The sequence below is a fragment of the Equus quagga genome, chromosome 13 (genome assembly GCF_021613505.1).
Source record: "Equus quagga isolate Etosha38 chromosome 13, UCLA_HA_Equagga_1.0, whole genome shotgun sequence".
Lineage (NCBI taxonomy): Eukaryota > Metazoa > Chordata > Mammalia > Perissodactyla > Equidae > Equus > Equus quagga.
Genome location: NC_060279.1, coordinates 82,287,542 through 82,305,862, shown reverse-complemented (window position 1 = coordinate 82,305,862; position 18,321 = coordinate 82,287,542). Strand labels below are relative to the sequence as shown.

At 43.4% G+C, this 18,321-nt stretch overlaps 2 protein-coding genes across 2 annotated transcripts; both read right to left on the bottom strand.

Annotated features, from left to right (window-relative positions):
* Positions 1-1,624: 1,624 nt before the first annotated feature.
* On the bottom strand, positions 1,625-13,760 carry LOC124249893 (zinc finger protein 416-like). The gene is made up of 4 exons (XM_046681414.1): positions 13,501-13,760; positions 12,901-12,939; positions 10,708-10,834; positions 1,625-5,970 (listed from the first exon to the last, which is right to left on the bottom strand). Exons 1-4 carry the CDS (start codon positions 13,531-13,533, stop codon positions 4,394-4,396), a joined length of 1,776 nt encoding a protein of 591 aa, XP_046537370.1. The 5' UTR covers positions 13,534-13,760; the 3' UTR covers positions 1,625-4,393.
* A 2,701-nt stretch (positions 13,761-16,461) lies between these two features.
* LOC124249899 (vomeronasal type-1 receptor 1-like) lies at positions 16,462-17,394 on the bottom strand. Its single transcript, XM_046681435.1, has one exon. It carries the CDS (start codon positions 17,392-17,394, stop codon positions 16,462-16,464), a length of 933 nt encoding a protein of 310 aa, XP_046537391.1.
* Positions 17,395-18,321: the final 927 nt, after the last annotated feature.

Below are 18,321 nucleotides of genomic sequence, written 5' to 3'. Positions count from 1 at the left end.
GCTATTTATTCACAGTTTGCTACAGCAAGACAGTCACCGTCGCTTGCTTTGGCAGACACTCAAAGGCAGACAGCAATATGGGAAAATTTGATGATGAAAGAAGAGACAGCTTCAGGAACTCCCTGACGGAGGCCGTTAGCATGGGGAGGCTGGAGGCGGGCTAACTAGCAGCAACACATCCTATGTGATTGGCTAGGGGAACACATTTGGCTTGCTCTAGTTGGTCCTGAGTCAGAAGTGGGGGCAGATTTTAGGAAGCTAACAACTACTCACCAAGTCCTGCGCATTGTGGGTTGATTACTACAGAGGATGTGGGTCACAGTTCTATTTTCATACATGGTCTGGCCATTGTCTGTGTGCATATTCAGTCTCCATGTATGCGCATGCAAGCCACACACCAGGCCCTGGGGCATCCTTATCACCTGCCTGTCTCACAAATCTCTGTGCGGTATTGGTGCTTTCATGTGGCCACAACTCCTATGGTGTATCGGTACCTGTACCTGTCTCACAGGTCCCTCGTGTGCTTTGCATAAGCTGGCTGGGTGTCCCACGTATGTCACACTTGTTTTCTGTTGTGGATGTGGTAAATGCACATGTGTGTACAGGCTGTGTTGAGGTGTCAGTTTCACATACCTGTTGCACAGGGTTCGAGATATGTTTGTTTCTAGGATATGCTGCAGTGACACTACCAGACACGAAAATGCACTCTCCCACTCTCCTGGGGACATCTGCAACATATGGTAACTGACATGCTTTTGTTTCCAGGCTGAGTTGCAGTGTTCTAGCAAAACACACTGTCACACTGCATGGGTTTCCAGGTGTGTCACTCTTACATATTTATCTACCAGGAGTAGACCTCAATCATCCATCTCATTACCATCCAGTGTACAGGAAATATGGGAGGGTCAAGCATGGTAAACAGCTTCAGACAGACGCAAAAAAACCCAAATCCAGAACATGGCAAATTCTGATGGACAAACGACTAAGCAACTTCAACAAATGACTGGTCCAAGAATTTAAAAATGAAGTGATATCTGTAAGTTAGTAGAGACTTACCAGATACATCTACTAAAAGTCATAGAGATTCATTTTGGGTCTGATTGCCTTAAAGAATAATCATATTTTTGGGAAAACCGAAAAAACCTGAGCACTGACAATATACTTTATGACACTTCAAATATTTTGTTTGAAAAAGTTATTAGGATTATGAAAGAGTCCTTATGTTTTGGAAATGCATTCTGAAGAGATTAGGCTTTGAATGACAAGATGTTGGGATTCTAAGTAAAACAATTCAGTAATGTGTGTGGTGACAGATGAAACAAGAATGGCCATGAATTGATCAATGATAATGGACTGGGGATGAGGCCACGGAGCTTTATAACACATTCCTTTCAAGCACATGTTTGAAAATATCCATTACAAAGGGCAGATGATGTGCTTTTATCAATTTTATGTTAGGAGGGATGGATTGAAAAGCACAGAGGAAATTTTTGGTTTCAGGGATTTAAGCATGTATCAAAACACAAATTGTACACTTTAAATATGCACAATTTATTATAAGACAATTATACTTCCATGAAGCTATTTTTAAAGTAAATGTAGTAAATACTCAAAAGTTGTCACTTCCAAATTATTTTAGTCTGTCTTACTCTTACATATCTTCCCGAGGTTATCGTGACCACTGCATCATGTGGTGGGAACAGAATACAATGCTGTGCTATTGCATGTCTCTTCCCAGCTCCAGGTTTAGTGACATCATTTTGGCAACTTAAAATTGGCCAGGATGCGAGTATATACACCACAGAAACTGACCAACACTACAAAACAAGCCTTGCTTATTTTACTGAATTTATACTGTGATTAGCACAAAAAATTGAGAAAATATTCTTATAGTATTCAAAAACAATACTTCTATTTAGCAAAGATGACATATCACTGCTGAAGAATGAGTGAAGTTCCAACAAATGTCTTTGTTATACATATGTCTTTTTATTTATTAATGAAAAGGAAAATATCAGCCAACATCCATTGAAAAATAAGCAAATGGCATTAAGTCATTAAAAAAGATATACAAGTGGCAAACACACAAAAAAATGCCCAATGTCATGAAGCATCACAGAACTGCACTTAAAATCACAGTGAGATGCCATTACACCCCTACTAAAACAGCTAAAATTAAAAAGACCAATGAATACCAAGTATTGGCAGAATGTGGAGAGACAGGAGCTCTCATGTACTATTGGTGGGAACATGGGTACAACCAGTTTAGATCAGAGTGTGGCAGTTTCTCAAATATTGAAACATTCACATACTCTGAAGTATTGGCACAAGAGAAATAAAACACATATCCACAGAAAGAATTGGATGCCTCTGTTCACTGCAGCTTTATTTCTAAAAGCAGCAAACTAGAAACAATGCAGCTGCCCATTAACAGATGAATGGATAAACAACAGTGGCATATGCATAGAGAACACTACTCAACAATAAAGAGTGAACTCTTCATACAAGCAACATTGATGAATCTCAAAATAATTATGCAGTGTGAAAAATATCAGAAAAAAAGAGTAAACACTTCATAATCCAATGCATGTAAAATTCTAGGCAATGCAAACTAATCTGTTATTAAAGAAAGGAAATCATTGGACTCCTGTAGGCCTAGGAAGGACAAGATTATAAAAGGGCACAAGGAAAATCACGCATGTGCTCATTACCGTGACTATGATGGTTTTATGGGTTTATAAGTAAGACAAATCTTTTCAAATTGTACACCTTAAATACGTGTAGATTACTGAATGTCAATTATGCCTCAATAAAGTTTCTAAAAAATAGTTCAAAATTAAAAAATCTAGATCTCTCACTCTTTTTGGAAACCAGAAGGTTTACTAACCCACTCCACTCTACTGTTAAGCCGTCTCCACTCTATTTCTCCTTATTCCTGGGGAAGGACAGTCATGAATCAGGGCACGAGCACTGGAGGCTGTTCCAATCTGGGACAACAGACAACAGGACCACTGGCTGGATCATAAAAGCCACATTCCTGGACAACAGGCCCTCCATTCTCTGTCCTCATGTCCCTGCCTTTACAGCAATGGACTTGAGGTAAACAGACTGGAAAGACAACTGGAATTCACAAAACCTTCAGATTATTTGTTCTAACAATGACTTCAGCTGCAAAAGATGCACAGTCTGGAGGTCCTGTGATTCCTCACAGCCACAGTCACTGGAAGATTTGTGGACGTACCTTCAGAAGGGGCACAGTCCATCTGTTTTGCTGCAGGCTCTTCACTGCCTATTAATCACACCCAGGATTTCAGTACCAATCATGGTTCACACCTGGCTCCTCTGGTCTGATGAGTGACAGAGCCTACAGAAATATGGACATCAGGACACTTGGTTCCTTTGTAGAGCCTGGTGAAAAGCTTCCCCTCAACAGTGCTGGGCATTGTGTGACACCCCCCGGGGAACAAGAGAAGAAATTCATGCCATGCCCAAAGGCACTGGAGCTTGCCAAAGCAAGTGACCCCTCCTCAGGGTGACCTATGGTCTCAAAATATATGGAGAAATCCAGGACACAAATCAGGACCACAAAGCAACGCATTGGTTCCTAGGTCTTGAGCAGCAATGCAAATTAGGCCAAAACTGGAATGAGAACTACTCTCTGTCATACTGTCCCTGCTGAGGCGCACACTAAGTTGAAGGCCCACAAAAGCCATCCATCCCTTCACACAAATGGAGCCCAATTCTGTTTTCTACCCACCAAAAACAGTGCCTGTAACCCGCAAGATTAAAGGTAGATTAAACATTAAGAATTTTATTACAGCACAAACCAGAGGACGGTGAGGCAGACAGTTACCAGTTGATGACTTGGAGGCTGGAAAAATCAACAGGGGTCATGTGAGACCAACAATTCCCATGAAGAAGAAAAAGCCTTCCCTGCAAGCCTCCAGCAGAGCCCACCCTTAGCCCAAACTAGGTCATATTCATACTGAATCAATCAGAAAAAGGAAATTGCTGTAAAGGCACATGCTAGTCAAAATTTCCTTCAGGGACTGGGAGAGTGACAGCACAGAAGTCTGCTTTGCCTTAGCACATCGGGGTGACCAAGAAACACTGTGCAAGGTGGTAGAGCTGAGATGGCTTCTACCAGAGAGACTGGAAGTCATGTAACTCTGGCAAGGGCCCGGGGAGTTTAGAGTGTGCAATGCAGCTCCTATAAACCTCATATATGTCTGAACTCCATGGGAATTTCACCCCTCTGCATGTTTGGAAGTATGAGGTTCAACTTCAGGCAGATGGCTCCCTCACAAAAGCCATCTAGTGCCATTACAGTGAACAAGGAGACAGCACATTTCCTTCAGGTCTGAGGCCTTTCCCAAGTGTGGACTTTCTGGCACTAAATGTTAGATGTTGGAGTAAAGGATTTCCCATATTTCCTGCGTTCATATGGCCTCTCCATGGTGTGAAATTTTCGGTGGAGATTGAGGCTGGAGCGTTGGCTAAAGGATCTGCCACATCTGCTGCATTCATAAGGCCTTTCTCCAGTGTGAACTACCTGGTGTTGAATGAGAACAGACTTTTGCCTAAAGGATTTCCCACACTGGCCACACTCATAAGGCCTGGCTCCAGTGTGAATACTGCAGTGCTGAATAAGGCTAGTGCTTCGACTAAAGGATTTTCCACATTCACCACACTTATAAGGCCTTTCTCCAGTATGAATTCTCTGGTGTTTAGTGAAGATGGCTCTTCTGCTAAAGGACTTCCCACACTGGCCACACTCAAAAGGCCGTGTTCTACTGTGAATTCGCTGGTGTTCAACAAGGCTGTAGCTTTGTCTGAAAGATTTCCCACATTCAGTGCACTCATAAGGCCTTTCTCCAGTGTGACTTCTGTTGTGCCGATCGAGTTTAGATTTGGATCCAAAGGCTTTCCCACATTCCCCGCACTCATAAAGCCTTTCACTAGTATGAACTCTCTGGTGTCTAATGAGAGTGGCTCTTTGACTAAAGGATTTCCCACACTGGACACACACATAAGGCCTTGCTGTGGTGTGAATTCTCCGGTGTTGAACGAGGGTGAAGCTTTGTCTAAAGAATTTCCCACATTCGTTGCACTCATAAGGCTTTTCCCCAGTATGAGTTCTCTGGTGCCGAACAAGATTGGATTTGCACCCAAAGGCTTTCTTACATTCCTCACATGCATAAGGCCTTTCTCCACTATGAATTCTGCAGTGTTCGATAAGGTTGGAGCATTGACTAAAGGATTTCCCACATCCACCACACTTATAAGGCCTTTCTCCAGTGTGAACTCTCTGGTGTATAATGAGGGTGGCTCTTTGCCTAAAAGATTTCCCACATTCACTGCACTCATAAGGTCTCTCCCCAGTGTGGACTCTCTGGAGCTGAACAAGTAAGTACTTACAGTGGACGGCTTTCCCATATTTGCTAGACTCATAAACTTTTTTTCTAGTGGAGACTCTTGGGTGGTAAACAAGACTGTGTTTGTGGCTGGAAGCTTTCCCACATTCACGCAACTTGTAATGACTCTTTCCACCATGAAAGGCCTCTCCATGCTTGGTGATTTTGTTTGACTTCTCACCGTTGGGAATGATCTGGTGTTGGAGAAGGCCCATTGTGACCAGGAACTCCTCTTTAGTCTTTCTACAGGTGAAGGGATTCCCTGACACATGGAATATACAGCTCTTTACAAATGATGCTCTATCCACGTCCCTTTTCTCTGCATTGGAATGCTTCTGAGGCTGGTGTAGGTTTGCACATGCCCCAACCAAGTATGGTTTCTGCTCAGGTAGATCAGCCAGGTGCAAAACGTCTTTCAAGATTGGAACACACTTCTCACAGAGGTGAGCCTTCTGGGTGGCTGGACCTACCTTTGGAGTCCTGATCTGTGATAAAGCTTCTACAGAAACACTCTGCTCAAAAGGTGTCTCTCCATTCTCTGTTCCATGCCAACAAACTGAAAGAAAAAAAATACTGATGAGTCATGCTGACTATGGTATGAGAACATTAATCATTTTTTTTAACTTTCTGTATAATATGATGTTTTGATATCTTAAAAAACCTTGATGGCCAGTGAGACAGTAGACTTGAATAACACTATAGACCAAATGGACCTAACAGACATATATAGAACATTCCATCAAACAGCAGCAGAATACACACTCTACTCAAGGGCATAGGGAAAATTCTCAAGGATAGATCATATGGTAGACTACAAAACAAGTCTTACCAAATTTAAGAAAACTGAAATCATATCAAGTATCTTTTCTGACCAAAACGTGATGAAAATAGAAATTAGTAACAGGAGAATTGGAAAATTCACAAATATGTGGAAATTAAACAACACATTCTTAAACAACCAATGAGTCAAAGGTGAAATCAAAAGGGAAATCAAAAAATATCTTGAGAAAAATGAAAATGGAAACACAATACACAAAACTTATGGGATCTAGCAAAAGCAGTCCTAAGAGGGAAGGTTATAGCAGATACATATCTACATTAAGAAAAAAAGAAAAATCTTAAATAAGCACCCTACCTTCACACCTCAGGGAACTAGAAGAAGAACAGACTAAGGTTGATGTTAGCAGAAGGAAGGAAATAAAGATCAAAGCAGAAATAGAAAGAGACTAGAAAAACAATAGAAAAGATCAAAACTAAGAGTTCTTTTTAAAAGATAAAATTGACAAAGCTTTAGTTAGAGTAAGCAAAAAAAAAAAAAGAGAGAGAAGACTCAAACAAATAAAATTATAAATGAAAGAGGGGACATTAAAATTATTACCACAGAAATATAAGAATCATAAGAGACTACTATAAACAATTGCACACCAACAAATTGGACAACCTAGAAGAAAAAATGGATAAATTCCTAGAAACAACCAACCTACTGAGACCTAGTCATGATGAAGTAGAAAATCTGAACAGACTAAAAATGAGTAAGGACATTGAAGCAGTAATCAAAAACCTCCCAAAAAAGAAAATCCAAGGATTTGATGGCTTCACTGGTGAATTCTATGAAACCTTCAACAGCAATCCTCCTCCAAAAAGCTGAAAAGGAAGGAACACATCTAAAATCATTTTACAAGGCCAGTGTTACTCTCCTACCAAAGCCAGATAAGAACACTACAACACAAGAAAATTACAGACCAATATCCCTGAGGAACATATATGCAAAAATCCTCAACAAAATACTACTAAACCAAATTCAACAGCACAATAAAAGGATCATACACCATGCTGAACCAGGATTTATCCCTGAGATGAAAAGATATTTCCACAAACACAATAAATGTGATACACCACATTAACAGAATGAAGGATAAAAATCATAAGATTGTCTCAATAGATACAGGAAAAGCACGTGACGAAATTCAACATCCTTTCATGATTAAAACTCTCAATAAATACATATAGAAGGAACGTACTTCAATATAATATAGTCTATATATGAGAAGCCCACAGCCAACATCATACTCAATGGTGAAAAGTTCAAAACTTTTTCACTACGATCAGGAACAAGGCAAGGATGACCAGTCTTGCCACTTCTATTCAACACAGTACTGGAAGTCCTAACTAGAGAAATTGGGCAAGAAAAAGACACAAAAGGCATCCAAACCAGAAAGGAAAAGTAAAATTACCTGTTTGTGGATAACATAATCTTATATACAGTAAACCCTAACAACTACACCAAAAACCTGTTAGAATAAATGAATTCAGTAAAGTTTCAGGATACAAAATCAACATATAAAAATCAGTTGTATTTTTATACACTAACAACAAACTATGCAAAAAGGAAATTAAGAAACAATCCTTTGTACAATAGCATCAAAAAAGAATAAAATACTTAGGAGTAAATCTAACCAAGGAGGGTGAAAGATCTGTACACTGAAAACTATAAAACATCGATGAAAGAAATTAAAGATGACACACATAAATGGAAAGATACCCTCCATTCATGGACTGGAAGAATTAATATTCTTAATTAATGTCAATACTACCCAAAGCGTTCTACAGATTCAATGTAATCTTGTTAAAAATTCCAATGGCATATTTCACAGAAGTAGAAAAAACAATCCTAAAATTCATATGGAACCACAAAACACCCTGAATAGCCAAGGTATTCCTGAGCAAGAAGAACAAAGCCAGAAGCATTGCACTTCATGGTTTTAAATTATGTCACAAAGCTACAGTAATCAAAACAGTGTGGTACTGGCATAAAAACAGACACATAGACCAATGGAACAGAATAGAAAACACAGAAATAAACCCATGAATATACGGTCAACTAAACTTTGAGAAGGGGCCAAGAATACAAAGTGAGAAACAGTGGCTTGTTTGACAAATGGTGCTGGGAAAACTGGATGTCCACATGCAAAAAAAAGAAAGTGGACCTTTATCTTACACCATACACAAAAATCAACTCAAAACGGATTAAAAATTCAAATATAAAACCTGAAACCATAAAATTCCTAGAAGAAAACATAGGGGAAAAGCTCCTTGACATTGGTCTTGGCAACGAATTTTTGGATATGACAACAAAAGCAAAAATAAATAATTGGGACTACATCAAACTAAAAGCTTCTCTACAGCAAAGGAAATAATCAACAACTTTATTGAAATGAAAAGACAACCTACAGAACGGGAGAAAATATTTGCAAACCATGTATCTGATAGGGGTTAATAGCCAAACTATATAAGGAATTCATACAACTCAATAGCAAAAAAACAAGTAATCCAATTAAAAAATGGGCAAAGGACCTGAATAGACATTTCTCCAAAGATATACAAATGGTCAACAGGTATACGGAAAGGTGCTTAACATTACTAATCATCAGGGAAATGCAAATCAAAACCACAATGAGATATCACCTCACGCCTGTTAGGATGGCTATTATTAAAAGAAAAAAACAAAGGATAACAAATGTAGGAAAGGATGTGGAGAAAACGGAAACTTAGTACACTTTTGGTAGGAATGTAAATTGGTACAGCCATTATGGACCACAGTATGGAGATTGCTCAAAAAATTAAAAACAGAACTATTATATGATCCAGCAATCCCATTTTGGGGTATTTATCCACAGGAATTTAAATCAAGTTCGCCAAGAGATACCAGCACTCTCACGGTCACAGCAGCATTATCACAAAGCCAAGATACAGAAAAACCTTAACGGCCACCGACAGTTCAATGGATAAAGAAAACGTCATATATACGTACAATGGAATTCTATTCAGCCATGAGAAAGAAGGAAATCCTGCTATTTCCTTCTTGGATGGATCTTGAGGGCACTAAGTTAAGTGAAATGAGCCAGACACAGAAAGACAAATACTGTATGATCTCACTTATACGTGGAATCTAAAACAGTCAAACCCAAAGCAGCAAAGAGTAGAATGGTGCTTGCCCAGGGCTGGGGGAAGGGGAAAACGGGAAGATGGTGGTTGAAGGGTACAAAGTTTCAATTAGCAAGATGATAAGTTCTGGAGATCTGCTACACAGCAGCGTCTACAGACAACAATACTGTAATGCACAGTCAACATTGGCTACAAGGCGAAATCTTATGTTAAGTATTCTTACCACACCTACCTAATTTATTAAAAATTAATACTGATAATAATAAACGGTAGAAATAATAAATAATAAATGGGAGGAAACTCTGGGAGGCGATGGATATGTTTAGGCCTTGATGGTGATGATGGTTTCAAGGGTATATACTTATCCCCAAACCCGCTGAGTTGTATACATGAAATATGTACAGCTTTTTACATGTTAATCATTCCTCAATAAAATGGTTTAAACATAAATAAAAAAATAAATAAATAACCTTAAACATTTACTAAAAGGCACCAACAGCCAAACTTCAAAAACATAATCATTAGTGGGGCTCAAATTATACCTGGGGATCCCGCTCCTTTTACTCACGGTACCCCCATACTGCTAGGAAAGTAACCAAATATAAAACAGAGAAAAACAGATATGCCTCACTTGAACTGTAGCCTTTCCTAAATTTCCCAATGTCATAGCACCCACTACCCGAAAATATCCCATACTGAGCACAGATGCTCTAACATGATGATGATAAATTTAAATTAACATAAGTCTTTGACACAAACTGACTTCATAAGACAGCACCCCATAGGCTACTCAGTAAAAACAGTTAATACAGCCCAATGTAAGTTAAAACAGGGCCTTCAAGGATTAAAACTTATTATATAAAATCTAATAAATAAAGGTGTGATTATCCTCACTGCTTCCCCATTCTATAGCCCAATCGTGCCTGTTCTTAAATCTGGAAAAACTAAAAGGTGCCTCATGGACTACAACCCGCATGCTGTGGCCCTATCCATCAGGACTTGATACCCAATGTCAATATTATTAAAACGACTAACTCAATCAGAACTTGCAACACAAAGTGCCATGCATACTTTCCTCCTGCCAGTGAGAGCACAAACAAGGAGAGATGCATCAGGCTGACTGCCAGATGCCTGAATCTCAGGCCCTCTCCTGCACACCTTGGGGCAAAAGGACTTCTGGCTGCTCAGGGCAGCGCACACAGCTCAGCGCTGGCATCCATAGCACACAAGAATAGGAAGTGGGGAAGTTAGCAGAGCCCACAGTCCAGCTGTGGCAAGAACAGAGCTGCCTCTGGGGGAAAAGAGGACAGAGAGGGACCAGGTCACTGGGGTGGGTGAAGGGCCTTACCCAGAGAGGCTATAAGTGCAAAGTTCTCCAGCACTGTGTCGTGGTACAGGCGTCTCTGAGCCTCATCTAGGATCCCCCACTCCTCCTGGGAGAAGTCGATGGCCACGTCCTCAAAGGTCACACAGTCCTGCCATGATGCGGACAGATCATTCCATGATCAACTTCTCTCCTAGGACCCCAAGTTCCTCTACCCACACATCCAACCTCTGCTCACCCTCCTCCCAAAATCCCCACCTTAGAGGAAATATTGGCCCTGGTGCCACAGATGCCTGCCCTCCTCTCACGGCATCATGACTAGCGTGTCTGCTCATAATAACGACAGGCAGATGGGCAGGGAGAAACCATCTAACAGTGGGCCTGGCGCTAGGGTGTATGGCCCCCTGTAGGCAATTCTTCTGGAGTCCCCCAGATTGTGCCTCTCAGACACAACCAAATGTGGGCTCGCCCTTCACTCTTACGTCCTCAATGTCATGGCCATAGGTCCTTCAGTTCACACTCTTTCTCCTTGTCACTCTATCTACCACACCTCTCTCTGAGTCTCACTCCAGCAGCCACTTCTACCCTTCTGCCCACACCACAGGCATCTCCCCGGCCTCCCCAATGTTACTCAGCACATGTCATCCAGACGGTGCTGGTAAATTCAAACTGGATCCAGTACTACCCAGACCACCGATGATCCCAACTGGCAGAAGGGACGAAACCTGCTCTGAAGGCCTCCCTGCCCAATTCTGCTCCTTGCTTCAATCTCAGCCACTGAGAACCACCTGCAGATCTCAGACACCCATGGCTCTCTTCCACTTGTGCTGCACTTGATGTCCCCTCAGCAGTCACAGCCTCCCTTTCTCCATCTAATCATCATTCAAAGCCCAGCCCTAGAGGTCCTCCACCCCAGGCCCAGTGACTTACCCAGATGGTGAATTGCACTCCTGTGCTAAATTGCCAGTCTGACTGAAACACCCCAGACACACCAAGATCACAACAAAATCCTGGAGAGCCCACAGAGCAGTGAATAAGCACTAATCCTGGCTTCACTGTCATCTTGTCTCGATTACTCCGCATTCCTCTCATGCCTACACTTCCCATGGAAGCCTTGGCCACCTGACAGATCATCTCCTCTCCTACGGCCTTCCCACAGCCACTTCTCTCCCTCAGCTGTGTTTGTGATGCCCACCAGCCCACCCAGGGACCCAAGCATGAGACCCTAACCCTAACCCCACCTTCCCCTTGCTGGGCTGCTAATACCATTACCATGATGACCATGATCCCCCCCCCAACTGTGACCCACAGCTACACCCCAGCGCAGACAGTGGCCACCACCTTTCGGATGCGTCCATACAGAACCCCTCCTCGGAGTTCCAGACCTGTGTGGCCACCCACTAATTGTTCTCTGAAACATCTCAGACTCTTAACATAGCCAAAAACAAAACTGATATCCTCAAGGAAAATTAACCTTACTACCAACTTTAATATACTGGTTAATGAAGTTTCCATCCTTCCAGCTGCTAAACCCCAAAACTTTGAAGTCACCATTGGCCTCCACCTTTCTCTGCTTCATCCTCAAAATCTGAAATTCTAGGTGGGACTAATTAAAAAACTGATCCAGAATCCAACCAGTTCTCCCACCTCGAGGACCACCACCCTGGTGCAACCACCAACACCCACCTGAAGTACTGCAGTCACCTCTTCCGTGTTATTCCTGTTGCCTCCCCACGCCCCCAGACTGCTCTCCATGCTGCAGCCACAGAGAGCCTGCCGAGACCTGGGTCAGATCACTGTCTCCCACCCCCAACCTCCTATTTGTCCCATCACCTCCAGAAGAGACACTCAACTTCCCCTGGAGCCATTCCAGGCCTGACACCTTCCCATCTGCTCTCAGTTCTCCTTTCTTTCTCAGGAGTCAGGAGACAGGAAAACTGCAGTCCCCTGAACAAGCTCAGTCTCAACTCCCAGCATTAGCACGTTCCGGTATCTCTGTCTGGAACAATCTTTTAAATCTCCTTGTACTGGCCGCCCGCAATAGAAACCATTCCATATAACCTCCAGCCTGGATTTACCACCCTGGCTTTGGGTTTCTGCAGGGTCTCCAGGCCCAAGGACTGGAAGAGTGGCAGGTGAAGAGTCCCAGGACACAAGCCCAGAGACAAAGGGTGGGGTCAGGAGCACTGAGGGCCTGGAACATCTCCACTCACTCACCCGCGTACAGTCCGTAAGTGCTTCCGTAGTCACCGGGATCTGTGGGAGGGGAGAGGTCATTGGAGGGATGTGACCAGGTCAGGGCCCCACCGGCTCAGGCCTCCCTGTATCCCTGCCCAACCGTGGAGCCAGGTGACCTGGGATGACGGCATTATCTCTGAGCCTCAGTCCTCAGTGCTGACTCTTACAGCTGGGTGACCCTAGACAAGGACTCAATCTCCCCGTGCCTCAGTGTTATCATCCCCTTTCCAGCCTGTTCTAACTCTGAGCAACTTTGAGAGGTGTGAAAGTCTAACTCAGATGATGTGCATCTTCTATTCACACCCCTCCACGGCTACCAGAGGTTGAAAGTAAAACTCCTCACTCTGCCGTTCCAGGAGCGAATGTTTCTGGGTCAGTAGCCCCTCCACGACTTTACACAAACAGGTCCCGCTGCCTGTCACACCTCATCATACTGGCTTTCAGAGATGGGGACCCCTCCCACGAGCGCCTCCCCGGCCCGGCCCCGGGGCCTGGGCTGCAGGCCCGGGAGCAGCGCCCGCCCGAGGGCTGGAGCTCGGCCTGCGCTGCGGGCGGGGCGGGCCGGAGCCGAGCGCTCACCTGAGCCGGCTCCCTCCGCGCGGCCGCCGCCATCGGCCTCGGGGGCGAAGCGGGGTCCTAAGTGGCTGACGACAGAGCCAGGGCCCGCGCACGGCGGCCATCCACGGCCGCCGACCCTCAGACCAGCCGCTGTGCAGTGGGGACCACCCCTCTCCCAGCCCTTTCTTAGTCTGGTCACCAGAAGCTCGACGCCGAGCCCCTAAAGGACTGAGATCGCCGCTGACTGGAGGGCAAAGTGTCCGCCACCACAGCGATGCCTGAAGTCCCGCCCCGAGCCTACGGTCCCAAAGCGGAAACGCCCTGTTTTCCGGGCGTTCATTGACTGCACTCTTGGGCGCGTGTCACCGGGCATTATGGGTAACGTAGTTCTCACGGCAACGCAGGTCGCGCCGAAGGACGCCCGGCACCAGGACCGCGGAGTCTTGGCCGTCGCGTTTGGGCCGCGTGGCTGCGGCGGCTTTCAGCCCTGCGAGTACCAACACTGTCCCCGCAGGGGTGCAAAAGGGAGCCGACGACGGTCCACGCTGGGGTCTGGGGCTCGCGTGGAAGCCCGACCCCACACGGGGACCCTCTGCTGGCCCGGGGGTCGCGGGCGACGTCGGGGTTTCCCGGGTGCGGGATGGGGATGGGGCTGGCGGCGGCGCGGGGGCGGCACTGGAAGCCCCTTCTGTGGCTGTTCTGAGTACCCTCCGCGTCCCGGGGCCGCTCTATCGGCGCTCTGAACCCCGCGAGGAGGGGTTCGAGACCTGGCCGTGGGGACTGCAGTTCCAGCGCGTCCCTCCTGCCACACTCACTGTGCCCAGCCGGTGCTGTTCCCTATCAGATGCGCCCTCAGATCACATACGGCTCTACTGCCTTGGGGCAAGTCTGTTCTTAGAGGAAAAAAATTAACCAGGTTCACTCAGGAAAATGGGAGAAGGGAGAGCCCGCACTTTATTCAAACTAACGGATTATCTGATACGAAAACTAATTTTAATAAATAGTAGGGCATCCTCTTAGTCCCAAGATGAGGCCTTCCCGGCGTTTCCACTGGCCACTCGGGATGTTCACGGAGATGTCTCCCCTCTGGCCGCTCAGGATTCTAACGTTACCCGCGCTGTGCAGCCTCGGCAACCTCCGGCCGCTTCTCAGCCCCAGCAGCAGTTCTCCGTCCCTCCGTGCTTGTGAAGCCTCACCTTGCACGTGCACAGTTTAGTTTTATGCTAACACCCTGGTGACCCCATAAAGATTTCTGAGGCTTCTTCAATGTCCATATTCCACTTTCTGTCAGGCCCACACAGGAATTCCAGCCTCTTCCTCAGCGCTGAGCTCTGACTACACGAAACCCACAAGTACAGCGTGAAACTTTCAATCTGTTTAAAGGTCGGGAGAAACTTTATCTGAAGTAGGAGCCCCTTCTAGAAAAACACTAGAGTTAGGAAAATTATTTTGTGAGTTGAATAAGGGGGGAGGAAAATAAAATGACAGGCTAAAGCTATGTTATACCTTATCTCTGTTTCTAGTAGGAGATGTCTACTTCCTGTTGGAGATCTGTTTTGCTATGTGCAGTTTACTCACTGGAAGAAAGATGGGTTTCCCTGACTTCATTTGGGAATGGAGGAGAGACTGTGGAGGAAGGAATTTGACATATGGGCTGTGAGACTGACTGGGATGGGCAGTGGGGAAGAGGAGACAGGGAGCCTCAGGAAATGGAATAGAGCGAGCTTACGGAGGTGGTGGAGGCAGACAGTTTCCTTTCAAGGGAGTAGGTATCAGTCCATGTTTGTACACTGATGGGAGCTCAGAAGAGAGGGGAGAATAGATGAGGGAAAGGATCGTGGAAAACAGCAGGAATAAATTACTTAAGACATCAATATCCTTGGTCACTAGGGAAATTCTATTCAAAACCACAATGAGATGCTAACCTACATCTACCAGAATGACTATGGGAAAAAAGCCAAAAGTATTGACAAGATTATGGAAAAACGGGAACTCTCAGCCATTGCTGATGAGAATGTAAAATGCTGCAATGTGAAAACCAGTTTAACAGTGTGAAAACGAGTTTAGCACCTCCTCAAAAATGTAATATAGAAATGTCATTCGCCCAGGAATTCTACTCCTGGATATACACCCAAAAGAATTGAAAACAGGGACTCAAACACATACTTGTACACCAGTGTTCACAACAGCATTATTCACAATAGCCAAGAGGTGGAAACAACCCAAGTGTCCATTAACACACGAATGGTTTAAAAAATGTGGTACATTCATTCAATGGAATATCATTTGGTTTAAAAAGGGATGAAGTTCTGATACGTACCACAACATGGATGAACCTTGAAAACATTGCGCTAAATGATTAAAACCAGACACAAAAAGATAAACATTGTATAATTCACCTTATAAGAAATATCTAGAATAGGCAAGGTCATAGAGACTGGAAGTAGATTAGAGATTACCAGGGAGTGGATGGAGAGGGGGGAATAGGGACTTATTGCTTCATGGGTACACATTTTCTGTTGGATTTTAGAAAAAAGTTTTATAAACAGTGGTAATTGATGCAAAACATTTCAAATATATTGAAGGCCACTGAATTGTATACTTGAAAATGATATAAATGACAAATTCCATGTCACATATAACTTACCACTATTATACACACCAAACCACCACAGAGTGAGAGATTTTGTCCAAATCCCCAAGCTCAAAAATTTTCTTCTGTTATCCTACTTCAAAATTTCATGAACTTTTCTGTCGATGAAGCTAAGGCAGTTAGTTTGAGTAATCTTTGTATAAATAATGTATATGATGTTCATGCTAGACATCTTATAGGAATATGAGTTCTAGGACCTGATTGTACCAGTCAGCATAGAATACTTTCCTATCAAGAATCTGAAATTATCAGTCACCTAAATATTAGCAAATGAGGAAAAGATTAGTTGAATTTCCTGTAGAGAATAGAGTCATACAGTCCCAACCAAATTAGCAAAAAGTGTTTTCCCTGCCTGGCAGATGGAACAGAACTATTTTCGCAGTGACACGAGTATCACTGCAAATGAGCACAAAGGGGCTGAATGTTGGGAAACATAAAGACAGAACTATAGAGGTATCCAGCACCCACTGGCCTGGAATAACAAATAGAGCCATCCAAAGAGACAAAAGAGAAGACAAGGAGTAAGTGGAGAAATAGGAGCTCGCAAGGATCAAGATGGTGCGTGTGGCTCTGACCTCGGGGGAAGGTCTGAGAGAATGGCTGTTGCTGTGAATGTGTTGAACTCTTTGCTTGTGCCTGTGCAGGACAAGGACCATGGAGCCACTAGCCCAGGTCATGAGACCCAAAAATGTAAGATCTACTGTGGAGAATATGACTACAACTAGAAGCATCATAAATCGGTCTGGATTCAGTGCGCAACAGTATCCATAATTTGTATTCACACTCAAGTTTTTGCTGTGTGTTGGACCAGTAATTCTGAAAGGAACAAAGATATTTACTGAAAGATGCAGGATCCAGCAAAGGAAACAACAGAAGCCAATGCACTTCGAGGATCTCATTCTGTGCTCCATCCACCTAGAGAAATTGGGGCAAAGCCTAATGGCTTGGAAACCACTGAGGAGGGAGGTAATGCTAAGGCCAACCCCTCTGGCCACCCTGTGAAAATAGAAGACAAATTGACATCCAACCTCATTCAGGAAATATTTTGATCCAAAAGCTGCCATTGTATGAGGGATTCCTTTGGAGAAAAGCACCAAGGAGTTGGCTAAGGCCAGTTGACTGAGAATAATGTCTGTGCATCTCACTTTCTGTCCAGTGAACAAGGTGAAGTTACAAAGACAAAAGAGGGAGGTGTTTCCAAGGATTCCCACCCCCATCTGAGCGACTAAGATAATTCTCGTTTCCCACTTGGAAGAAGCCATCACATCAATATCTATGGGACATGATTTTAGTTGGAGTCAGAGGAATGGTCAGTTCAATAAACAAAAAGGAATATGCTGCCATCACCTCCCATGCTAAGCCTAACACATTCTTTCTCAATTTAAGTGAGCATTAAGTACGTGTGCTTATATGTACAAAGGCTATTCCTGAAGGTTCTACTTGGAAACAATTGGACTATCTATTTACAGGAACTGGGTGAATGCATTATGGCCCATCTGCACAACAGAGTTGTCTACACCTGTACATTGAGTAAGGAGGATCTCTCTACTGGCTTACAGTTATGAACTGGATGCCTTCTGCAGTGAGAAGCCAGGTATAAGACTGGGTGTAGCATATGTTAGAGTTTTCCCAAGTAAATGGAGGGATGAAAATATAGGCACAGAACATAAATGGGATGGGGCAGAATTTAAAAGTAGACTTTTAAGGAAAAACTCTTGTTATAGTGTTTTATTTGTACAAATGTACATATTTCAGATAATTATTAAATATTTGCTTTAATATAAATATTACAGCAAAGTAAATGTTTTAAAAACACTAAATTCAAAGGTTAAAAAATTGATTGAATATCCAGTTGGTAGTCTTTATATGTAATGGAAATACTTCAAGTGAATTGAAAATACAGAATTTTGACCGTATATCCATAAGAGAGATAAATGAAGGCAAAACTACCTGCAATGAATGAATCTTAAATTTTGCCTGTATATTTTGCTATAAAGTATTGCTAGACATTTTGAAAACAAGTATGTTAATATAAATGAGAAACGGTCTTTCTGTGTAAGGCAACATAACTGCAAATATGAAACCAAATAACTCGAATAGCAATCTAAACCCTACATTTGATAAGAACAATCAATCCTCACTCATTTAGTATTTGATTTTAAACTTACATGCATTTCATTTCTCTTTCC

What these genes read in the sequence shown, in the direction of transcription:
- LOC124249893 (XM_046681414.1), bottom strand. Translation starts at nt 13,533, where the DNA reads ATGGCGGCGGCCGCGCGGAGGGAGCCGGCTCAG. An exon ending in CGCGGAGGGAGCCGGCTCAG is followed by an intron (nt 12,940 to 13,500) that starts GTGAGCGCTCGG and finishes CCCCTCCCACAG; the next exon opens with ATCCCGGTGACTACGGAAGC. An exon ending in TGCACTTATAGCCTCTCTGG is followed by an intron (nt 5,971 to 10,707) that starts GTAAGGCCCTTC and finishes TTTTTCTTTCAG; the next exon opens with TTTGTTGGCATGGAACAGAG.
- LOC124249899 (XM_046681435.1), bottom strand. Translation starts at nt 17,394, where the DNA reads ATGGCTTCTTCCAAGTGGGAAACGAGAATTATCTTAGTCGCTCAGATG.